At 42.3% G+C, this 21615-nt stretch overlaps 1 protein-coding gene across 3 annotated transcripts in view; it reads left to right on the forward strand.

The window, feature by feature from the left end:
* Positions 1-21615, forward strand: part of FCHSD2 (FCH and double SH3 domains 2) — a 121200-nt gene that overhangs the window by 97926 nt on the left and 1659 nt on the right. For all 3 annotated transcript variants that reach the window (XM_083855410.1, XM_083855409.1, XM_083855411.1), the window contains 9 exons: positions 4244-4360; positions 5633-5737; positions 15433-15594; positions 18269-18403; positions 18712-18795; positions 18921-19098; positions 19730-19950; positions 20924-21053; positions 21202-21284. In XM_083855410.1, the coding sequence (XP_083711536.1) occupies positions 4244-4360; positions 5633-5737; positions 15433-15594; positions 18269-18403; positions 18712-18795; positions 18921-19098; positions 19730-19950; positions 20924-21053; positions 21202-21284 (1215 nt within the window). The remainder of the gene's footprint in view (positions 1-4243; positions 4361-5632; positions 5738-15432; positions 15595-18268; positions 18404-18711; positions 18796-18920; positions 19099-19729; positions 19951-20923; positions 21054-21201; positions 21285-21615) is intronic.

Here is a 21615-nt window from a genome sequence, read left to right on the forward strand (position 1 = left end):
AAGCTCTGAGTATTTTCTAACTGAAGATCAGAGGGCAGAAGTTGCACTTGAGAGAAGTGGCCACATAAAACCTACAAATTTGTTTATATTGCATTGAAAAAATCTACAAAATCCTTTTTTTTCTGCATCAAATTTAATTTTAAAAGTCCTTTTTTTGCCTTTGGTTACCTAATGAGGGCAATTTTTCCATATTTCTAGTTCTAATAGATTTTTGGAAGACTTGGCTGAGAATGCAGCTGCTGTGAGGGCTGTGGCAAATGAGGATAATTATGAGGGTGAGAATAGAAGTAAATTAACAAAAATACTTTGCACTCTAATTTCAAAATTAATTTCACTGAGAACAATCAAAACATTTTAAAATAAATAAGATTCAAATTAATTTTTATAAAAGGGTTGTGCTTTTCATCTCTTGTATGCAGCAAAAGTTCTTAATACAGAAATGTCAAGGCCTAGGAATAACAAAGCTGTGTTGATCAGTGATATATAATAAAAATCAATAGTTTTAAGATTCTAGACTTCAAATACAAAAACCAAAACAACTCCAAATCAAAGCAAAAAAAAAAACACCAAACAAAAGCCAAAAACATCCTTCCCCAGTCAGATGTTCCTTTTTCTTTCTGCAGTATCCTCATAAATTTATTAGATTCATATAATAATAATGTCTAGTATTAATAATATGATATAAAATTGTTAGTTTAAAAAGCAGCATGTGGTTCTATAAAGCAGCAATAGGAAGTTGATTTGGTTTTAGTCTTATTGTAATATATATGTGATAATAATAGTGGATTTAAGTCCTTTTTTTTTTTTTTTTTTGTTAGTTTGAGGGGGGAAAAAACCCTTTATGCAAAAAATCCTAATTTTTAAAGATGAGGAGTTGAAATGTTGGAAATTAACTGAAATATGAGTCAGGCCCAGCTCACTGTTGGCTAAATTAAAATTAAATGAGTTCAGCAATAACAGACTAAAAGGAGCCCCAGAGTTGGCTCATGCTTTTCTCAGAACTGCTGAGTTTAGCAATGAGTTGTGTGAAAAATGTCATGTGTGTTCCTTCCTCCTCCCCAGAGTGTTGCTCTGCAGCATTGGCATGGAAACTTCTTGTTTTCACCTCTTTTTAACAGAAATGCCTGGTTTTCAGATGTGTTTTATGTCGCTGTCTTGCATGCAATAAATGTTCCTTGCTTTTTGCCTTGCTGGAAGTGAACTTTTTTAGGCCTCAGCCACAAAAATAAGGAACTTTGAGGCTCAAGAGCCAATTTTTTTTTTGTTTTCAAGGCAGCTCTGTGCCATCTGCATCCAGATATAACTGGGTAAATAAAAATACAGGCTGAGTTTGGGCCTGTTGGGAGGCAAATCCTGCACCTGCACCAATGTTTCAGACCAAAATGGAGAAGTGACATTTGTCTGCAGCCTGAATGCTTTTGTTAATTTAAGAAAGAGCATTGCTGCCCCTAAGCTTTTTTAGCTGCTTGGAGCCATCCAGAAGTTTCTGTTGGTTTACTGATCGCATTTTTAGCACTAAACACTGTTTTCGTTGTAATCCAAGCCTTGAGGGAACAGCAGAGTGTCCATCTATGTTTAGCTCAGGTTTTTTGGCTCTCCCTTCATCCCTTGGCCACGGAGAGTGGGTTTGGTTTCTCTCTCTTTTTGGAAGAGGTTAAATTGAGTCATTGGACATCTTGGCACCACCAGGTTCCAGTCCTGAGACCACTTCAGCTTCATGGAGCAAATCAGGATCAGACCCTTCAGTCCCTCCACCTTCTTCCCTACAATTTGGACCTCATTGTCCACAGCAAATAAATCTAGTTTAGCTCCTTTCTTCTCACCTATTTTAATGACAGCTGGGTTTTAATTTTCTTGATGTTCCTGTCCAGTCTGTCTTTCCCTGAGGGGACAGAATTAAGGCTTTTCATGGCTGCATTTTTATTTTGTTTTATTTTTAGACCTTCAAGCTAGGGTGAGGTCTGCCTTGGTGCAATACTGCTTTATAAATAACTAATACAAGTCTGATCCTATAAAATTCCTTAATTTTTTAGTAAGCCTTGAAGAGTAGCCACAAAGTCCTCATTCATTTTTATGGTCAAGTGTTTTTGATAAATAGACGAAAACCCAAAATCACACTTGGAGTAATGGAGAAGATTATCAAGTGACTGAAAAGTCTGAATTCTTTCCATATGAAAATGAGCTGCTGAGTAGGAGCAAGAGCAGTGGGAACACTAAGAGTATGTTATGGGCTGTTTTCACTCTCAGATGTTTCATAGGGAAGAGGGAATGTCAAAGATTCTGCTCAGGTTAAGGCTCAGGTGGAAGCTGTGGAAGAAGCTGTGTTGCAAAAACTGAGGTGAAATGTTATCTTAAGGGTTGGATGTGCCTAAATAAATCCATGAGTTGTCTTCTGCAAGTTTACGATAGAGTAGCTTAACGGAAATAATTAAAGTCAGTAATGAAGGAATATGATTCTCTAAATCCACCTCAATAAAACCAATTAAAAAATTAAATTGAGGGCATGGATGAAGAGATCCTCACCTGAAGCTTCACCTTCCTACCCAATCATCCCAGCCTGTACCTCTACTCTTCCTCTTCTGGGCTGGTCCACACCTTGTCTGACGATTCCCTGTGCTTAGAAAATAACGCTGGCTGGGCATTTCAGACACTCAAAATAGAGGCCAAGTTCAGTTTTGGCAAGGAACTTCACTGAGCAAGTAATGAGCTGAGCTAGTTTTGCCTCTTTTTCAATTATATCCCCTGATAGGCAGTTGGTCAAAGTTAGTATTTTTTGTCTCTTCCATGAGGACAGTGTAATCTAAAGGGCAGAAAAATCTTGTTTTCAGTTTACCTCCTGATGTTTCTTGGTTTTACCCCAGTCTGTGCCAAGTGCTGGTGTAGGTGATTAAACTGTCATCCTTCCTTAACACAAATCATCCCACTTCTCCTGCTAAAATACCTGATAACAGCATCTCTTCTTCTGCAACAGCTGGAGGCTTCCCAGCTACCCTGAAAATAATTCCATGTCTTTCTGCTCTCTTAGCCTTTCCTGACGGCTAAGCTTGGATTTCTCCTGCCTAAACAATCTTTTCATCCTTCTGGGCTTTTTCTCTAGTTTCAAACTCTACCTGATGAAGAAAAATGGTGTTTTTTGAACCATACAGAGTGAGAAATTTGTGACACAGGCATTTCTTTCACACTTCAACAGCTCTGTGCGTATTCTCTCTTCTTGAGTCACATTTTATAAGGGAATTTTTTTGGTTGATCTTGAAGACTGAGGCAGGAATATGTCAGGACTTTTGGTAGAAAGGAGTGCAGGGGGGTTGTGGATTGCAGTGACTGGATCAGGAAAAAAAATCATAGGGCCTGGTTGAGGTTGTGAGGGATCTCTGGAGATTGTTTTGTACAGAGCTGGTTGTACAGGGGTGATTGTCCAGGTAGCTTTTGGATATCTTCAAAGATGGAACCCTGTTGCAAATGAAAATGACGGACAGATTGGGAATGATTTCACTAATTCCATGCTGGGAAATGTTGCTGTTCTGTTCAGCCTGTAGACAGTAGAGAACTATTTTGTCTTGCTTTAGTTGGAACTTCTTGAGGAGGACAACTTTTTGTCATTGACACAACAAAAGCAGGAGTAAGATGGAACAATATCAAAAATATGATTGGAAATTTCAGTTGGTGTTTTGCAGACACAGAAATTTTTGGACAGAAACTGCCATGCCATACTAAAATATTTGATGGCTTTGTGGTTTGATCACAGTTTACAAAGAATGAGCCCTTTGGGCACATTAAACCTTTCATCTTTAGGAAGGAATTTTTCCCCATGAGGGTGGAGAGGCCCTGGCACAGGTTGCCCAGAAAAGCTGTGGCTGCTCCATCTCTGGCAGTGTCCAAGGCCAGGTTGGACAGGGCTTGGAGCAGCCTGAGACAGGGGAAGGTGTCCCTGCCCATGGCAGGAGGGGCACTGGATGGGCTTTTAAATTCCCTTCCATCCCAAACCGTTCAATGATTCCATGATCTTTGCTTCCTCTAATGCCTGTTTACTTTGGGAATTGAATTCTTGTGAACTTCTGGCTTTTGGAGTTGCCTTCCCACAACTTGGTACCATCCCAAAGTTCACCAGGAAGTTCTTGTCATACCTTCCTTGTTTCATAAAAAACAAGATCCCAGGCTGATAAACATAATACAAAGTTACCCTGTAGGTGGGCACAGGGCTAGCCCGGGCCATCCTGACTCATTCCCTTGTTCCCTGTCCCAGAGCCGTCAGCTGGAGTCGGAGACAGGAACGACCGAGGAGCACAGCCTGAACAAGGAGGCGCGGAAATGGGCGACGCGCGTGGCCCGCGAGCACAAGAACATCGTCCACAGCCAGCGGGTAGGTCTGGGAAAAGCACATTCCTTGGGACAGGAGGTGCTGCAAGCACCAGGGAATTACCTGGTGTGCATTTCTTATCTTTTTTTGCTTTTGTTAGAGATGGGATTAAAGCTCAAGAGATGCAGTTTCATGTTTGGACTCAGATGTTTATTAATTCTTATCTATAGTACAGTCTCACGAGTTGTGAGTTCTTGCTAACAAGGTAGAAAATGGCTCTGTCTCTGACTCTTTCTGAGGTCTTTTAAGCATAAATTATCCAATAACAAGATGACACCTAGATTTATTTTTTTTAACTTTTAACCCAATAACCAACCACCCGTGGTCCACAATGTGGATTTTTTCACCCAATTACAAAACATCACCTAAACTCATAAAGAAGATGAAAAAGAAGAATTTAATCTACGCACTAGATCCTTCATCTTGCTTTATATATATTACTATATACTAAAACATTAAACTCTTAAGTTTTCCACCCTGTGATATTACACACTTCTATTCAAACTCCACACCCACAATCCCAGTGCTGTCACTCAATTCTGGAAGCCTGTTCCGTGGCCTCAGGTCAAATGCAGTGTTTGCTTGGGGGTCAGTGCCTGTCAGCACAGAAAGCCTGAAATTCTCAGTGCCAGGGTTCCAACAACCTGGGACCTGCATTCACGTGGCTGTCAGAAGTCTGTTCCACACCAGGAAAATCTGTGAGGAATTTGCTGTTAAATCTAATGCGAAAACATAAAATTAGATGTGAATTGATAAATTTGTTTCTGTGCCTGTGGCTCAGCTCTGAAGAGCCAAGGGCTGTGTTTGGCAGCCAGGCAGCTGGATTTTGGAATGTGTTGAATGTGTCTTTTAGGAGGGAGAATAAATTCAAAAGTTCCTTGCTCTTCCCCCAAAAAATCTAGCCATGAAGGAGCCTGCTGTGCTTTCACCACACCCTGCCCAGTTTCCCAGTCATCCATACAATTCCAATCCTTGAGCGCAGCATCAGCTGGAGAAAACCAACATCCAGAATGTTCTGACATCTCTGGGAAGGCTCCAGGGAGACCTCGGAGCCCTTTCCAGGGCCTGAAGGGGCTCCAGGAGAGCTGCAGAGGGACAAGGAATGGAGGGGCAGGACACAGGGAATGGCTTCCCACTGTCGTCACCTTTTATTTCCTGGGATGGACCTTTGGTGGTCAACCCCAGCATCCCACAAAAGAGTAACTCCCCTGATTGTCACAAATGTTTGCTTTTGGCATTTACTGCACCTGTGGTGTGTTTCCTTGTTCCTGGCAGACCCTGGAGGAGCTGGAATGCCACGGGCCCGTGATGTCTGAGCAAACCCGAGCAGAACTGGAGCAGAAGATTGATGAAGCCAGGGAGAGCATCCGCAAGGCTGAGGTAAAAAAGAAAATTCTTTTGGCATTTTCACTTCCTTCCCACAGGTTTGTTACAGCTGTTTCATTTGCTTGATGGAAATGTGTATTTTTAGCATCAAAAATCAAGGAATTTTAGGATGTCATTTTTTTTCCCCCTTTATTTGGTGTTTGTCAAATCACTGAGTGAACTTAATGAAACTTCAGATCACAAGAGTGATATTAAAAACACCTCCTGGTGAAGAGTGAGTTCTTTAGCTGCATTTCTCACTGTCAAAGGTCAAGAATCTCTAGGGGCTTTATCTGAAACACATTGAAAAACAATCTTATTGGTTTTAGGTTTTTTACTAATTTCCTTCTCCTTGAAGGCATTAATACCAGAAAATGGTGATTTTATCTCTGTCTTCATATTTTTTAGGTTCTAGAAGCAGCTGCCACGTGCTGTTGTGGTGGGGTTTTGATACACAAACTAAATCTGACTGTTGATGGGAAAACACTGGAAATAATCCTTGTATCTCTCATTTTACTGTGAGGTGCTTTTAAATGGGTTGCAGAGGTTCTTGAGACTTGTGTGTTAAGACTCATGAAAAAATCAGCTTATTTGGCTGCCAGTGTTGGGTTGGTAAAAGTGGACTGTTTTCATGGCCACTGACTGAAAAACCCCATTGCAGTCATCAGGAGCTGTTCTGCTGGGTTTTGGATGAGTGGGTTGCTTAATTAAAACTGTAGAAGAAACCTGATTGTTTCAGTGAAGTGCTTCTCATACCTCAGAGTACCTGATGTAATTAGGAATGTGATTTACAGGTGAAGGGGTTAGAAAATACAGAGCAAAATTATTCCTCCTCCTGGCAGGAGAACTATCAGGCTCCCCTTTTTAAGCAAATGCAGAATATGCTTTTTAAAAAAAAAACCTAATTCTTACAGAAAGTGGTTTAAAATTCCTGGTTTGAGTAAATTATTTCCAACACAAATGTGTATATGCATACATAGTTAATGATTAAATCTGCAAGGATGAAAGATAGAAGCAGCAGCAAGAAATAAATTCAGGATAAGAAGTTGCCAAAGAGAAAGTTCTTGCAGTAAAATATTATAAAAGGTACAAATTAAATCAGTCTGGAACTTAAGTGACTTAGGAGAGATGGAAAGTGGAAGTTTTATAGCTTATTTTCTCCAGGACATGTGTTTTAGCTAATACAGACAAATAATGTATATTCCTGGTTTTCCAGTGTGTTGGAGTTAAACCATCCTTTATCTTCCTAACATTTAATGCGTGCCCTGTTTTACAAGGGAATATGGTGCCAGTGCCAAGTACTTGAGTATGAAACTCAGTGATTGGGGGATTCTTGCCAACTTCTTTCTCTTCTGATGCATATTTTAAAGATGTGAAGTTATCCCTGAGCTTTTGGGATAGTGTGGAAACCACTTTGTGGGACTTTTCTGTAATGCCTCCAAAGCTGTTTATAATATAGCATTGTTCATTTTTTTCCAAATCACCCAGTAAGTGAATTTAGAGAGATTTTATTTACACTTAGGAATGGCTTTTTCTTTTAGCCTTGTTGGTCCTCACTCCTCTAAGACTGAGTTCAAGACCACGAATTAAACAAGAGATTTTTGCACATAAAATCCTGGAGAAGAACAACCTGAGCTTTGACCTAAAACCTTTTCTTTGGGAATGCAATTATAATTCCTTCCAGTGTGTGAAAACCAAACATTCCTGCATATTTAAGTGCAACTGATTGAGTTGGAATTACTGAGGGTTGGGTTGGGGAGTGGTATTTGTGCAAAAAGTTATTTCGGCTGTAGGGAGGCTGTGGAGTTTGTTCTGGTATCACATCTGAAGGTGTGTGAGGATGACACAGAAATTTGGGTTTTACTTTATTTTTCTCCTTTTATGGAAATTTTTATGTCTGCTCTGTCCCATTTTGCTTTCTTGACTCACTCCTTTTCCTTTGCAAATCCACTTTCTTCCTTCTTTTCTGTCCTCATCATTCCTGAAGGGGTAGAGAACTTCACAAGCACATTGGGATTAGTTTTTTCTGCTTTGGTCATCTTCCACTTGCCTGTTTCTCTTTGGGGATTTTTATATCCTCATTGTTCCAGTGCCTTAAAAAGCAGGATGAGCTGAGTCAGGTCTTTTAGAGAGGATTTTTATTGGTAAAAGTTTCTTCTCCATGGTGTATTGGCCATAGATGTGCTCATCTCACTGCCCTTTTCCTTGGAGACCCTGAATTCAGGGAAATCTAAGCCCTGGGAGGAGCTGAGGAGCTGTTCCATATGGATAACTGGATTTAACAAGTACAGGGATGTGGAAACAGGTGTAATTTGAAAGTACAGCAAAGGAATTGAGTAAAAATGCACTCAGGATCAGGAAATATTGGAGAATCCAATTTTTTTTTATCTTCTACAAGATGAATAAAAGCCTCAGGTTGGCACATCTACAGCTCAGTGGGTTATTTCTGATCTTTTTCTCCCTAGGATAACAGCTGTTTTTCCTTGTCATGTTTTCAGGGAGCAAACTCCTTGATTAGAATTGAGGGAAAATTAGGAATTCCAGCAGAGTGCTGCTGTGCAGGTGATATGTGGCAGATGTGACTGTAACTGAAAACCAGCACACACATTTTCATGTTAAAATTGAAAAAAATTGGTGTTTGTTAAAGTGTTGTTTGCGGTTTTTGGTGGGGTTTTTTTGTTTTAGTTGATGGCTTATTTTTAAAGGAAATGTTAAAATAATGTTAGATTTTGAGTGATTGTATCTCTGGCCCTGGCAAAGCAGTAAAATTGACTGTAGTTAATGACACACTGTGTAGTTTAGATCATGGGGGATTCCATCCTTTTCCCTGCAGCATTGAACCACTTTGATAAAGGCAAGCCCTGAGTGCACAAGGTGCTCCTTCAAATTGAAAGTGGCAAAACTCAGGCATCAGCTGTAAAGGAGATCAATTAAGAATTTGGAAATTGATATAGAAAACCGATAATTTGTGAAAATAAACCATTCTTGGAGCTTCTCTGTTGTCACTCACCCAATTCAGGTAGTTGAAGTAGGACTTTGGTGTTTTCAGCTTTGATTTCTATAGCAGCAGGAAGGAAGGAATTGAGCTTTATTTGACTCCCTTTATTTTTCAGTGACTGGAGACAGAAATTGCCTGGGAGCAGAGCCCAACCCCCTGGCTGTCCCCTCCTGTCAGGGAGTTGTGCAGAGCCACAAGGTCCCCCCTGAGCGTCCTTTTCTCCAGGCTGAGCCCCATTCCCAGCTCCCTCAGCCTCTCCTGGGGCTCCAGCCCCTTCCCCAGCTCTGTTCCCTTCCCTGGAAACTTCGAGCCCCCCAATATTCTTCTTCTGAGGGGCCCAAGACTGCCCCCAGGACTGAAGATGCCTCAGCAGTGCCAGCACAGGAAATTTCTTCTTCTCATCTCATTTTTCCTCTCTCAGGCCAAAGACTCCAGCATGGATCTCCCCAGGCAGTTCAGTTGTGCCAGGGCTGACATGATTCTTCTCCAGGATGGTGGGAGGGTTCTCATTTTTCCCAGGTCTTTGGGCCTCCACAGCAATCAATTCTGTTCCCACTTAATTTTAGGGAGATGCATTTTGTCTCCTCATCAGGATATCTGCAGCTCTCCAGAGAGTGTTTGTGCCAGATTAGATCTGGTTAAGGCTCATTGTGGTGCTGTTAACTCGGTTTGATCAGCTCAGAGGTGTAGGGCCATTTTTAATTGTACATGGGGGGCTGATTTCTCCCTCTCCTTGTATTTGGCAGTGGATATTTATTGCTGTGTTGTGGCACAGTGGGAACAAAGTGAATTCCATATGCTTCAGGAAAATAAATGAAATGGAGTTGCAGAATCACGGGATGGTTTGGGTTGGAAGGGACCTTCAAGATCAATTTAGTCCCAACCCCTGCCTTGAACAGGGACACTTTCCACTATTCCAGGTTGCTCCAAGCCCTGTCCAACCTGGCCTGGAGCACTTCCAGGGAGTGAGGCTCCTAATTCAAAGGAAAGGTGAATTTGTAAAATGCCACTCGCTGCCATCTCTGGTTGAGCTCAGGAAGCAAAGGCTGGGAGAGCTGTGCAGGGAACCAGGTGCCTTCCCTGCAGGAGATGTGTGGGAGTTGTTGGGCTTTCCAGGTCAGCAGATTGAGGACTGGCCTGGAAAAATCCCAGTGACATCCACAGAGTAGGAATTTCAAACTCTCATGGTGAAAAGCAGTTTAGTGAGGGGGAGAATGGCCTTTTACACAGTGGGTAGTGCCAGGACAAGGGGCATGGCTTCCACTGCCAGAGGGCAGGGTTAGGTGGGATATTGGGAAGGAATTGTTCTTTGGAAGGGTGGGGAGGCCCTGGCACAGGGTGCCCAGAAAAGCTGTGGCTGCCCCTGGATCCCTAGAAGTGTCCAAGGCCAGATTGGACACTAGGGCTTGGAGCAGCCTGGGATAGTGGAAGGTGATGGGCTTTGGAGGTGTCTCTAATCCAGCCTCTGCTGAATCTTACTGAATGTTTTGGCTCTGAAATGTCCATAACATTTTTCTCTCTATGAAGAACCAGCGTTCACCCCAGGACCACAGAGAAATGTGATAATAAATGGTTGCTTACATACATTTTACAGACATTTGTATCCTTACAGATTTCTATTCAAGCCCCGTTCCCAACACCTTGAGAGCCACTTCTTAAACCCTACAAATTCAATACTTAGGAATCTTTAATGTTTTATGTGCCCAAGCTTGGGCAAAACCCATCTGTTAGTTGGGCTGGAGCTGTGCAGGTAGATTCTTTTCCAGGAATAGCTTCCCCTCTGTTTCCTTAACCTTGGAATTCTCTTGGGAGAAGTGTTATGAATGCCAGTGCCTCATTTCCTGTTTGCTTCACCCCAACAGCCTCGTTGGATTTCAGTCCATGCAGATTATTTAGCATATAAATTAATTCCTGGAATTGCTGTACAAACCTCCTGCCCAGCCTCCCACTTAGAAAAGAAACTCACTCAGTGTTGTGGTAGAAAATGTAATTTACGAGTTAATTCCCCACCTGCTGTAGAAAAAGGATTCAGATTTTAGGTGAGTTGTGTTGGACAGGATTTATCTTTTTGGTTGGGGTGGTTTTGCCACGGCTTTGGGTTTTCCCACCCCAAACCTCAGCAAGGCATTGCAAGTTGAATTTTTTGGTTTATTTCCTCATACACCCCTTCTTTAACACAGTGGGCTGTGATTTAAAACTGAACTGCATGGAATAAGACTCACTTTGGGTTTTGAGAAGTTTAGGGCATTCCTAATTATAAATCAAATTGATTTATAGTTATTCCTTATTTGAATTTCTTTTTTATATTGATTTATAATTATTCCTTAATTATCAATCAAATTGATTTATAATCATGTCTGCCTATCACTCTATCATAATTCCAGTGGCCCAAAATTTGACTTTTCTTGAAGAGAATGATTTAATTTTAATACTATTTCATTTTAATATCTTTTTTAATTAAAAAGCCTAGAATTTCAGCAAAAAAGTGTTTCTAAATGGGGACAGAAATAAAGATAATGGCTTTCCAGAATGTTTTGCCAGAATCTTGCCACATTGATTTCTTCCTGGCTAAAAGAATTTGCCAGATGAGAGTGTTCAACCACTTTGGGTCATGGTCAGTGGTGGCCTTGGCAGTGCTGGGGGAATGGTTGGGCTCCATGATCTTACAGGGATTTTCCACCCTAGATGATTCCAGGATTCTGTGATTCTATGATATTTTTTTTCCTGCTACTGAAAATACATTGCAGTAGAATAAAACATTTCTCACGGAAGATGGTTTGAGTCTCCTCATAAATCCTAATTTAATCTGATTTTAGTATCTGGCCAAGCTCCTAAGTGCAACTTTTGTGTAAAAGAATTAATTCTGAATTCTTCAAGAGAAAAAAAAAATCTGGGCAAGGCCCAGGGTTTGTTCTGTACCTTGAAAAGCCATGGCAGGTAAAGCAACTCTGCTTTCGGGAAAATCCATTTAAAACTGGTTTAACAAAAATCTAAACCAGAATATTGAAGGGGCAACATTTGCTGCATTTTTGTGTGGTTTTTACCCCAACACCATTATAAATGGCTTTGAAGGACTTGGATCCGAGGTGTTTGTGGGAACTCTGGGTTTCTTTCCAGCCCTTTTCTCTCCTGGGAAGAGGGAACAGCTCTGTAATGTTCCTGCTGGGTTTCATTTCCATGCCTTGCAGAGCAGTTGTGTATCTTCATCTTGAGTAAGCTGTGGGTCTAAAACCATTGCTTAATTAAGACTGGAACAGTAAATAAACAAAACTATTGCATCTTCTGTGTAAAGCAACCTTAGGTATGTGAGGAATAGATAACAGTGTTTATATTTTCTAAAACTTGGGTGGTTTTTCCTTTCATCTTCTTAGATCCTCCTAGCAGAAAGAACAGCTCAGAGAAGCAGGAACCCCCAGAAGAGTTTGTACATTTTGTGGGTGGCTGATGGTTTTTTAATCAGTGTAAAAATACCCCAGTCCTGAGCTATTAACCAGTAATTGGGGACTGTAAACAGCAATTTCACTGTTACACAGGAAAATGTTTGTCCTGCTGTGAGACTTCCTAACAATGAAAATTGGGCAGCACCCAGATTTCAGAGCCAGTGCTGGATTCCAGCATTCCTGGGCTTTGGAAGCTCAGTTGCCTTCCTGGAGATGCTGAGAGCTGCAGGGAATGCCAGGGGGTCACTTGATTTAAGATATTTTGGAGTTTTTCAGTGGAGGTCACTCAGTCAGGGGGGCACAGCATGAGTGTCCCTGGGGACCATCCAGTGAGAGGCAGGGGAAACCAATGGTTAAAGCCTTGTTTAGTTTTTAATGGGATGATCTTTCAAGGGAACAGGACTTTCAGAAAAGCTTGTGACATGATATGGTGAAATGCTGGCGAAATCGCTACTGTTTCCTTCATAGTTAACATTTTATTCTGGCATAATGAAAGCATCAAAGCCCAGAAAATTCAGGGATGCTGATGTTTGAACGAAATGTTTGTATCTTTATGGAATCACGGAGTCACTGAGGTTGGAAAGTCACTCCGAGATCATCGAGTCCAACCCAGCACAGCCAAGGCCACCACTAAATCATGTTTAAATGTCCCTGTGTGAGAAGCAGAATAAAGTTCTGCTCCTGAGTAATACTTTATTTGTATTTTTCCTACAGATAGGAAGCTGTTAATTCTGGTCTACCACCATCATTATTTAGGTGAAAATATAATTTCAGCTTGTAAATAAGTTTCAAGTGCAGACCTGACCTAATGCTCCTGGTACTTTTATGGCTTGTCTGCAATGGAATGCAACTCAAAACATTTGTGGTTTGGAACAAACATTTGTTGACTGTTAATGCTCCTGGGTGTAAACAGGGAGGGGGAACTCCATTGGATTTGCTGGGTACGTTGAATTAAACCCTCTTGTCAAGTACACTCAAGGATTTTGGAGCAGCTTGTTTATTTTAGCTCACAATTTGTACAAACAAACTACAGTAGAGCGAGGGCGAACAGCAACTGCAGATGTTTGTAGCAGCCTGGACTGATGTTTATTGCTGTAGCATAACTCAGCCTAATTGGAAATTGCATAACGAGGTAAACAGCAAAGCAACCGGGCTGAGCAATTCCTTGGTGGAGGCTCAGGGAAAGTGTCAGGATGTAAAGACAAGTTAGGGCAAAGCTACTTCACTCCACAAGTAAATATATGCATTAATATTTATGTATATATATTTATATATTCATGGCGAGGCTGGACAGGGCTTGGAGCACCCTGGGATAGCAAAAGGCATCCCTGCCCATGCAGGGGGTGGCACTGGATGATTTAAGGTCCTTCCAGCCCAAAACATTCTGGGATTCTGTAAATAAGTTGCCTTTGACATGATTGTTCTCCCTGCCCTGTGCAGCTCCAAGGTTGGAGTGGGTTTGTTCAGAATTTCAGATGCTCAGAAGCAGGAGAGAAGGGCTGCACATTAATATATTTAATGTTTCCTCCTTTTCTCAGCTCTCTGAACACTACTTACTGTTAATCATTCTCCTGGAGACCTCTTGCATGAAGTGGAAACTTCCCTTGGCTCAGTGGCTTTGGCTTTTCCCATGGGAAACACCTCTCAAAGTTGTCCCATCCTCCTTTCTCCAGCCCTGATTAAGGGGGAGAGGGTGTGCATGCAGCTGTAGCTGTTTGAAGATGCATCTGACATCATAAATTTCCCTCTTACAACTGACCTACTCTTGAAAAATCATGTTTCTTCTATGATGAATTTAAAATAATCTTTCAAAAGTGGTTTGATTGAGACAAGTTTAAAGTCACCTTCACAAATTAAGTGGAAATGGAGACATCTTTAGGGGTTCAGCTTAATCAAGTTAACATTAATTTCTTTTCTGATTCATTTTCTTAGTAGAAAGATACAATTCTGTGATTCTGTAAGTGCAGCAGCATGTCAAAAACAAGAAAAATACTTATATCACTTCAGCTCAACACAAAATTTTGTATAAAGTAAGGATTTGTGTAAGAGATAAATATCTGCCTGGCACCCCTTGGCATTTGAATTCACTGTACACATATTCTTCATAGTCTGCTGTGCTTCAGCCACTACTGGAAAGGGAATTTCCCTCTAATTTTTGCCTGAACTCACCTGTTTTTGCTGTTTTTTCTCAGGTTCCCAGTATTACTGAGTGCTTGGTGTGTCAGGCATGCTGCAGTGAGGTGCTTCAGATCCCTGTGGGAAGGGCTGCAAGGGAGAGAAAGGAGATGAAACTTTGTTAGTTGTTAAAAATGACAAATGCTGTGAAAAGGAGTGCAGGCAGAATTCCAGGATGGTTCCGTGGGTTTCAGTTGTTACCACCATCAGTGACTCACTGAAGAATTTTTGGGAAATCACTTGATTTTTGTTCCTCTCATGAGCAAGGGCAGCAGGAGGGTGCTGAGAGGGCTGGTCTGCCCAAAAATATCCACAATTTTATCCCTGGGTTTGCCCTCCTCTTCTTGCTGCAAATCCACTCTTGCCGAAATCCTGAATTTCTTCATGCTGCTCTTCCCATCCCTCCTGTTCAGAGTGTGAACTAATTTGGATCAGGGCGGTGCTTTGCCATGAGTTTGTTAAATCCTTGGCTCCATCAGCCAGCGAATGTGCCAGTATGCTGAAGTGAACCCAGCTGTCAGAAAACCTCCATTTTCATGCTGTTCTGAAGACAAAAACCCTGAAACTGTTGGTTGGAGTGCGATAGTTACTTAATTTGGGGATTATTAACATATTGTGCTTCCATAACAAATGAGTTTCCTGTGCTCTCTGGCACGTGCTGGTGGAAAACAGCCTCGCTTGGGAGTTGGTGTTGAGGGGGGGGTGTGTGTATCCTGTCAGGTTTGTTTGTGTTTCACATCCAGCTTAGTCACCACCTGGAAAGGTCTGCACTGTGCATATTCCTAATTTTAGAAGTCTTGGGAAGCACTGGGTTGTTGGACTTTAAAGCTACACTGATCAACTTAAGGGTGTGAATTGGGAGTGAGCATAAACTCAGAGGTGTTACTTTAAAAAACAACTGCTGAGACTGGCTGAGCCTCCAGAAAACCATTCCCTGTGTCTTGGCTTACACCACATTCCTGCAGGCAAGGAAATGAGGAGTGGGACTCATTTCCATGGGGAGCAGCTTTGGGAGCCATCCAGATGGTCCGTGGATCAGAAAAAGCTGCAGGGCAAGGCGGGATCCTGAGGAATTCTGTGTGTGTTTGTGTCCCCAGATCATCAAGCTGAAGGCAGAGGCCCGGCTGGAGCTGCTGAAGCAGATCGGGGTGTCCGTGGACACGTGGCTGAAGAGTGCCATGAACCAGGTGATGGAAGAGCTGGAGAACGAGCGCTGGGCCAACCTGCCCTCAGTCACCAACAACGGCTCCGCGCACCTGGTACGGATCCTGAGGGGGAAACCTCTGCCCAGGGCCCTGGCATCTCTCCTGGGGCTGCTCCTGACTTAGGGTGGGATACAGAGGAGGCCCTGGAGCTGCTCCAGGGCTGGAGCCCCTCTGCTCTGGAGCCAGGCTGGGAGAGCTGGGGGTGCTCACCTGGAGAGGAGAAGGCTCCAGGGAGAGCTCAGAGCCCCTTGCAGGGCCTAAAGGGGCTCCAGGAGAGCTGGAGAGGGACTGGGGACAAGGGATGGAGGGACAGGACACAGGGAATGGCTTCCCACTGCCAGAGAGCAGAGTTGGATGGGATATTGGGAAGGAATTGTTCCCTGGGAGGCCCTGGCACAGGGTGCCCAGAGAAGCTGTGGCTGCCCCTGGATCTCTGGAAGTGTTTAAGGCCTGTGTTTCTTTGAAGTTTCATTAATAGTTTATAATGTCATCTTGAGATCTTTGAGTGTGCAGATCCAAATGTCAGCCCTCCAGAATCCCAAAGAAATTCATTCCCCTCCTGAGTTTCACTTCAGATCCTCTCTGGTCACGATAGATGAGGATTTGTTGCATAGCTGTGTTAAACAGTAATTTATTTAATTTCTTTTTGTACTCCACCTCCCTTAACTTCCCTCTGTGCCTGTTGGGCTGCTCCCAATCCCTCACTCCCAGTGTCCCCAGACATGGCACAGTTGGCCCTGGAACTGAGCCCCCCGTGCTGGTCCCACGCACTGCCACAGCCTGGGAGGTTCAGCTCTGAGTCTCATTTTCCCCTTTTACACTTACGTAGGCTCCTGTATTTGAAAAAGGCTTTGTTGACCTTGGCAAGCCAGAAAGGGACAGCCCAGAGATGGAATTCTTAGAACTGGGACCAAAGTTATGCCAAAATTTAGAGGAATTACTGCAGTTTGTAACAAGCAGCACTTTCACTCCAGTCTGGAGGAGTGGGCAGTGTTTAACAGAGCTGGGGAAGGGGCTGGAGCCCCAAGAGAGGCTGAGGGAGCTGGGAAAGGGGCTTAGCCTGGAGAAAAGGAGGCTCAGGGGGGACCTTGTGGCTCTGCACAACTCCCTGACAGGAAGGGACGGCCAGGGGGGTCAGACTCTGCTCCCAGGGAAGAGAGACAGGACTCATCTGTGTATATGTGCAACAAAAGAGGATAGATTTCTATTTCTGTCTATATTTATATTTACTTTGGTTTTTTTGCATGTATATAATCTGCTTTTCTGATCACCTCCACTGCATTTCTTCCTGTGTTTGCTGCATGTCCCACACCTTTAGTGTCCTTCTGTCCCATACATTTATTCCTTGCTGATGCCATCTTCCATCCCAGACTCTGCAGAAGGATGAGCTGTATCAAGCAAACCTCTCAGTTTCCTGTTTTCCCTCTCCATGTCTGCTTCCCAAATGATTGCAGCCAAGGAGCTCAGAGCAGCCCCCGCGCTGAAAATGAAGGCATGTTTTTCCTCCTCGTGTTAGAAAACCAGCAGCAGATGTTGCCCAAACCTTCTAGACATGATTTGCTGATTTCCATGATGTCCCAGCTGGATGTCAGCCCTGGCTGCTGGGACCATGCACAGCAAAAGGCAGAGAAACAGGAGGGGAAACCTCAAATTTGCCACAATTTATAGTTGGTTGCTGATCTCCCAAAGCATTGCCCAGCTGTAGGACAACGTTTTGGTTATCCCAGCATCCATGAACACACTGAAGGAGAGATGGAGGCAAACTGGTCTTGAATGAGGGTTAGTGAGGGAGAAGAAAATCACAAGAACTGCAAGGATTTGGTTTGGAAATAGTAACATAAAAACTAATTAAGTCAGAACATGACAAAGCTTTGTGCTCTTCTAGTCCAGACTTAGAAGAGCAAAGCTGTCAGAGAGCTGGTTTAGGGAAACTGCACAGGGAATTTGTAGGCTCAACTTTTTTTTAATCAGTCTCTCACTTTTTATGGGGAACACCAAATTCACTCCCAGATTAATAGGAATAAACACAGGGAAGATGGCTCTACATAACAGTGTTGCCTTTGATTCACAGAAGTGTTTTCACAGAATAATTCATCATTTTTCACATGAGATAAAGTATTTATTCAAAACATAACCTGGGCACAAGGCCAAAGCACAGCTCATGGCAGCCTTACCCAAACTTGTATTTTTCCAGCACATTGACTTCAGGTTTTATTAAAACTTTTATAGCAAGTTTTTACAAATCTTCCTGTCTCTAAGAATTTTTGTGATACACTGCAGAAAAACTGTTGTGCGGAATACACCAGCTAGAAGGTTGATTTGGGGGTTTATTTCTTTAAACTTTAAATATTTCCACTTCAGATTTATTTTATAACTTGTGGTCACAGGTACATTAATCTTTCAGTAGCATAAATTCTCTTTTTTTCCATTAAACTGTTTTTTTGTGCCTCTGCAATGGCATCTCCAAAGTACTTTAGTCACAGCTTATGTGAAAAATGGATTTTATAACTGTCCAGCAGTTGAGCTGGAGCTTCCAAAATCATCTGCAGTACTTTTTCAAGTCCTACATGTGCTCGTGCTTGAACAAAGAAATCCAGCTGAGTTACTTTCAATAACAATAAGTCATACAAAACACACACTGAAAAATACTAACCAGCTCATTTTTATTGTTACTCCTTCACCAATTTTTAGCAGCTGCTGTAATGCCAACTGGAATTTGTTTTACCAGGTCAATGCTGATGCAGAAAAGGAGGAAGGTGAAGAGTTTGAAGACAGCATGGATGTTTTTGATGACAGCAGTTCTAGTCCTTCTGGTACTCTCAGAAATTACCCTCTCACCTGCAAAGTTGTTTATTCCTATAAGGTTAGTGATTTGTTTTTTAACTGATTAGAAAAATGAATTATATAAAAACAAATAATAAATGTGCCTTTCACGCTTGAGGTTTTCTTTTCTGATCGGGTGAGATTCAGAGAGGTTCCATCTGTCCCTTCTGAGGAAGAAGGGTTTTTGTGAATGGCAGAACCTTCATTGGGATGTTTTAAATTATGTTAAAGCTTTCAGTTTTTAAAAAAAACATCACTTCTAATTAAAGTCTGGATGGGAAGGTTCTTTCCATTGCCCATGCCTTGCCCTTAAAGCCACTTTTCCATCCTTTCTGTCCTACATTTCAGGCTTCTCAGCCAGATGAACTGACCATAGAGGAACACGAGGTCTTGGAGGTCATTGAAGATGGAGATATGGAAGACTGGGTAAAGGTATCATTTTCTGAGCTTCTTTCCATGAACTCTTTGAGGGTAGAAGCTGGGATGGGAGAGAATGCTGGGGTTCTTTCCAGAGCAGTGTTCACAAGCAGAGAATGGCTCCTGTTGTTGGTTCACAGGCACGGAACAAAGCGGGACAGGTGGGGTATGTGCCAGAGAAGTACCTGCAATTCCCAACCTCCAGCAGCCTCCTGAGCATGCTCCAGTCCTTGGCTGCCCTGGACTCCCGATCCCACACCTCCAACAACTCCACGGACACTGACCTGGTGCCAGGCAGCCTCAACGGAGACTCCAATGGTAAATTCCAGTTAAAGATACAAAGGATAACCAGCTGGCTCTTGAAAACTCTCTGGACATCCAGTTGGGGAGATCTTACCAGATTTCATGGAATCACAGAACCATTAAGGTTGGAAAAGAGCTCCAAGATCATGAAATCCAGCCTTTGACCAAATCTCGCCACATTGCAAAGTCTGCTCATTCTTTTAGCACTTCAGGCATGGGAACTCCACCACTTCCCAGCCTGTTGCAGTGTTTAATCACTATTTCAGGGAAGAAATTTTCCCTGACATCGAACCTGAACCTCCCCTAGTGCAATTGGAGGCCATTTCTTCTTGTCTTATCTCTGTGATAAAAGGTCCCACCTGGCCACAACCTCCTTTCAGGGAGTTGCAGAGAGAGACTGATTCATATCTGAACACAGCCATTCCCAGTAATTATCTCAGTAATGATCTCTCTCCTATTAAATCTGCATAATTCACCACTTCAGCTCATACAACTGAGATTAAAATTAAGGAAAACCAGAATAATCTATCTCAGCAATAATAGAATCTTTAAAAGAACTTCAAAATCACCAGCTCCAACTGTCAAACTTTGCGTGTACTTAAATATTTTTCTTAGCTCATTGGGTTTTTCCTTTTCCATTTTGCAGTCTGTTTTGTAAAAGCACTTTATGACTACGAGGGGCAGACAGATGATGAGCTGTCCTTCCCAGAGGGAGCCATCATCCGCATCCTGAACAAGGAAAACCAGGATGATGATGGCTTTTGGGAGGGAGAATTCAACGGCCGTGTCGGCGTCTTCCCCTCGGTGTTGGTTGAAGAGCTCACGGCCTCAGAGAATGGAGAGACTCAGTGGATTGGGGATATCCAGGTATGGAAAGAGGTGTTGGCTTGGTTTAGTATTTGGGCAATTTGTAAAGATCTGTCGCTTCTTCAGGGGGAAAAAAAATCAAAACTGGTTTAAGAAAAAAAAAAAAATCAGAAGCTATTTAAGAAAAAAACAATCAAAACCAATTTAAGGAAAAAAATAAAACAAACCCAAGCCCTCAGTGCTTGCATTTTAATTTCTTACACAGCTAATAACTATCAACTGATGTATTTTTGCAAAATTTTGAATAAAGGTAGATATTTGGATAGAAATGAATCAAAGGAGAAAATTCACAGTTCACTTCCTATCATTCATTGATGAGAGACTGAGATGTCAGACACAACCTGGCAAAAAGAGAATTACAGGCTCTTTCAGCCCTAATTTAGTGTTTTCATACCTAAATCTGTTCTGTATCCTCTCAATTTTGAGGGGCAGGATACTGCCAAGTTTTGGATTACAGTAATTTTTGCAAAAACATCCTCATTTCCACAGCCTAGTTCTATAATCCTTATATCGTACTAGAAAATCAGACACATTCCATTTGTAGTGTAGTTTGGAGATAGAAACTGCACTTCCATGTTTTCTACAATGAAATTTTTCAGTATTTTTATTCCTTGATTTAGGAAGACCATGAAAACGAGCATTTGAATGCATTTGGGCAGGGATAACGCTCGTGATCTCAACACTTTTGTGTGAATCCCACTTGGCCGAGCAACCTTTTTGTTTCAAATAACCTTCAAAAAACCTCTCTGAATTACCTGGGAGAGGCTGAAAATTTCTACTCAGTGGCAACCTGTGATTTGAAAAAATTGAATCCCTGTTGGATACCTTGGCTTTCCTTCCCAAACTTTCCTGCCAGCTGTTTTTTCTCAGGAGGGAACTTGCTGGAGAATAGGGATGGGTTGGGAAACCGGTATGTGTGTGTTAAATTTGCCGAGGAGGATTTGCTGCAGCCTCTCCTGATTTTTTGGCCCAGGTGTCCCCGACTCCAAAGGCTAACAACTCTCTGCCACCACTGCCTCTATATGACCAGCCTCCCACCAGTCCCTATCCCAGCCCAGATAAAAGAGGATCCCAGTTTTTCCCCAGATCTCCGTCGACAAATGGTGAGAAATTTGCAAACATTATGGGTAAAGGCTTCCTTTAGAAGCCTTTCAGAGAGGGGGGCAAAAAAGAAAAAAAGAGCATTTTTGCAACAGAAATTCAGCAATTCTCAGGGGCTTCTTTGTAACAGAATGTTGCTTATTCCCTCAGAAAACAGCTTTGGTTCAGAGTCCTCTGGATTCTCCCAACCTCCACGAATTCCTCTGGAAAGTTCCTATGGCAAACTGCGGCCTGTAAGTGACCAGCAAATCCTGTGGTTTTTACTGATGTTCAAAGGGTAACAGCCCCTAAACAGAGCTGACAAAGAGGTGGGGAGTAAATGCCAGAAGAGGTCAGTCCTATGCTTTATACAGTTCCTGCTTTCCAGCAGTTCCCTGCACATTTGGGATTCTATTTCTTTCCAACCCCTTTGGTTTGAGGGGTTTGGATCATGATTCTTAATGATGAAGATTTTATGTTGTCTTTGCTGCCTAGAAAAAGGACATTTGCCAGAAAGGGAAGAATTAAATCACTTAGAACTTGACAAAATGCATCTCCTACAATTAATTTTGAAATCAAGTTTTG

This window comes from Zosterops lateralis (assembly GCF_965231275.1).
Source record: "Zosterops lateralis genome assembly, chromosome: 2".
Classification (NCBI taxonomy): domain Eukaryota; kingdom Metazoa; phylum Chordata; class Aves; order Passeriformes; family Zosteropidae; genus Zosterops; species Zosterops lateralis.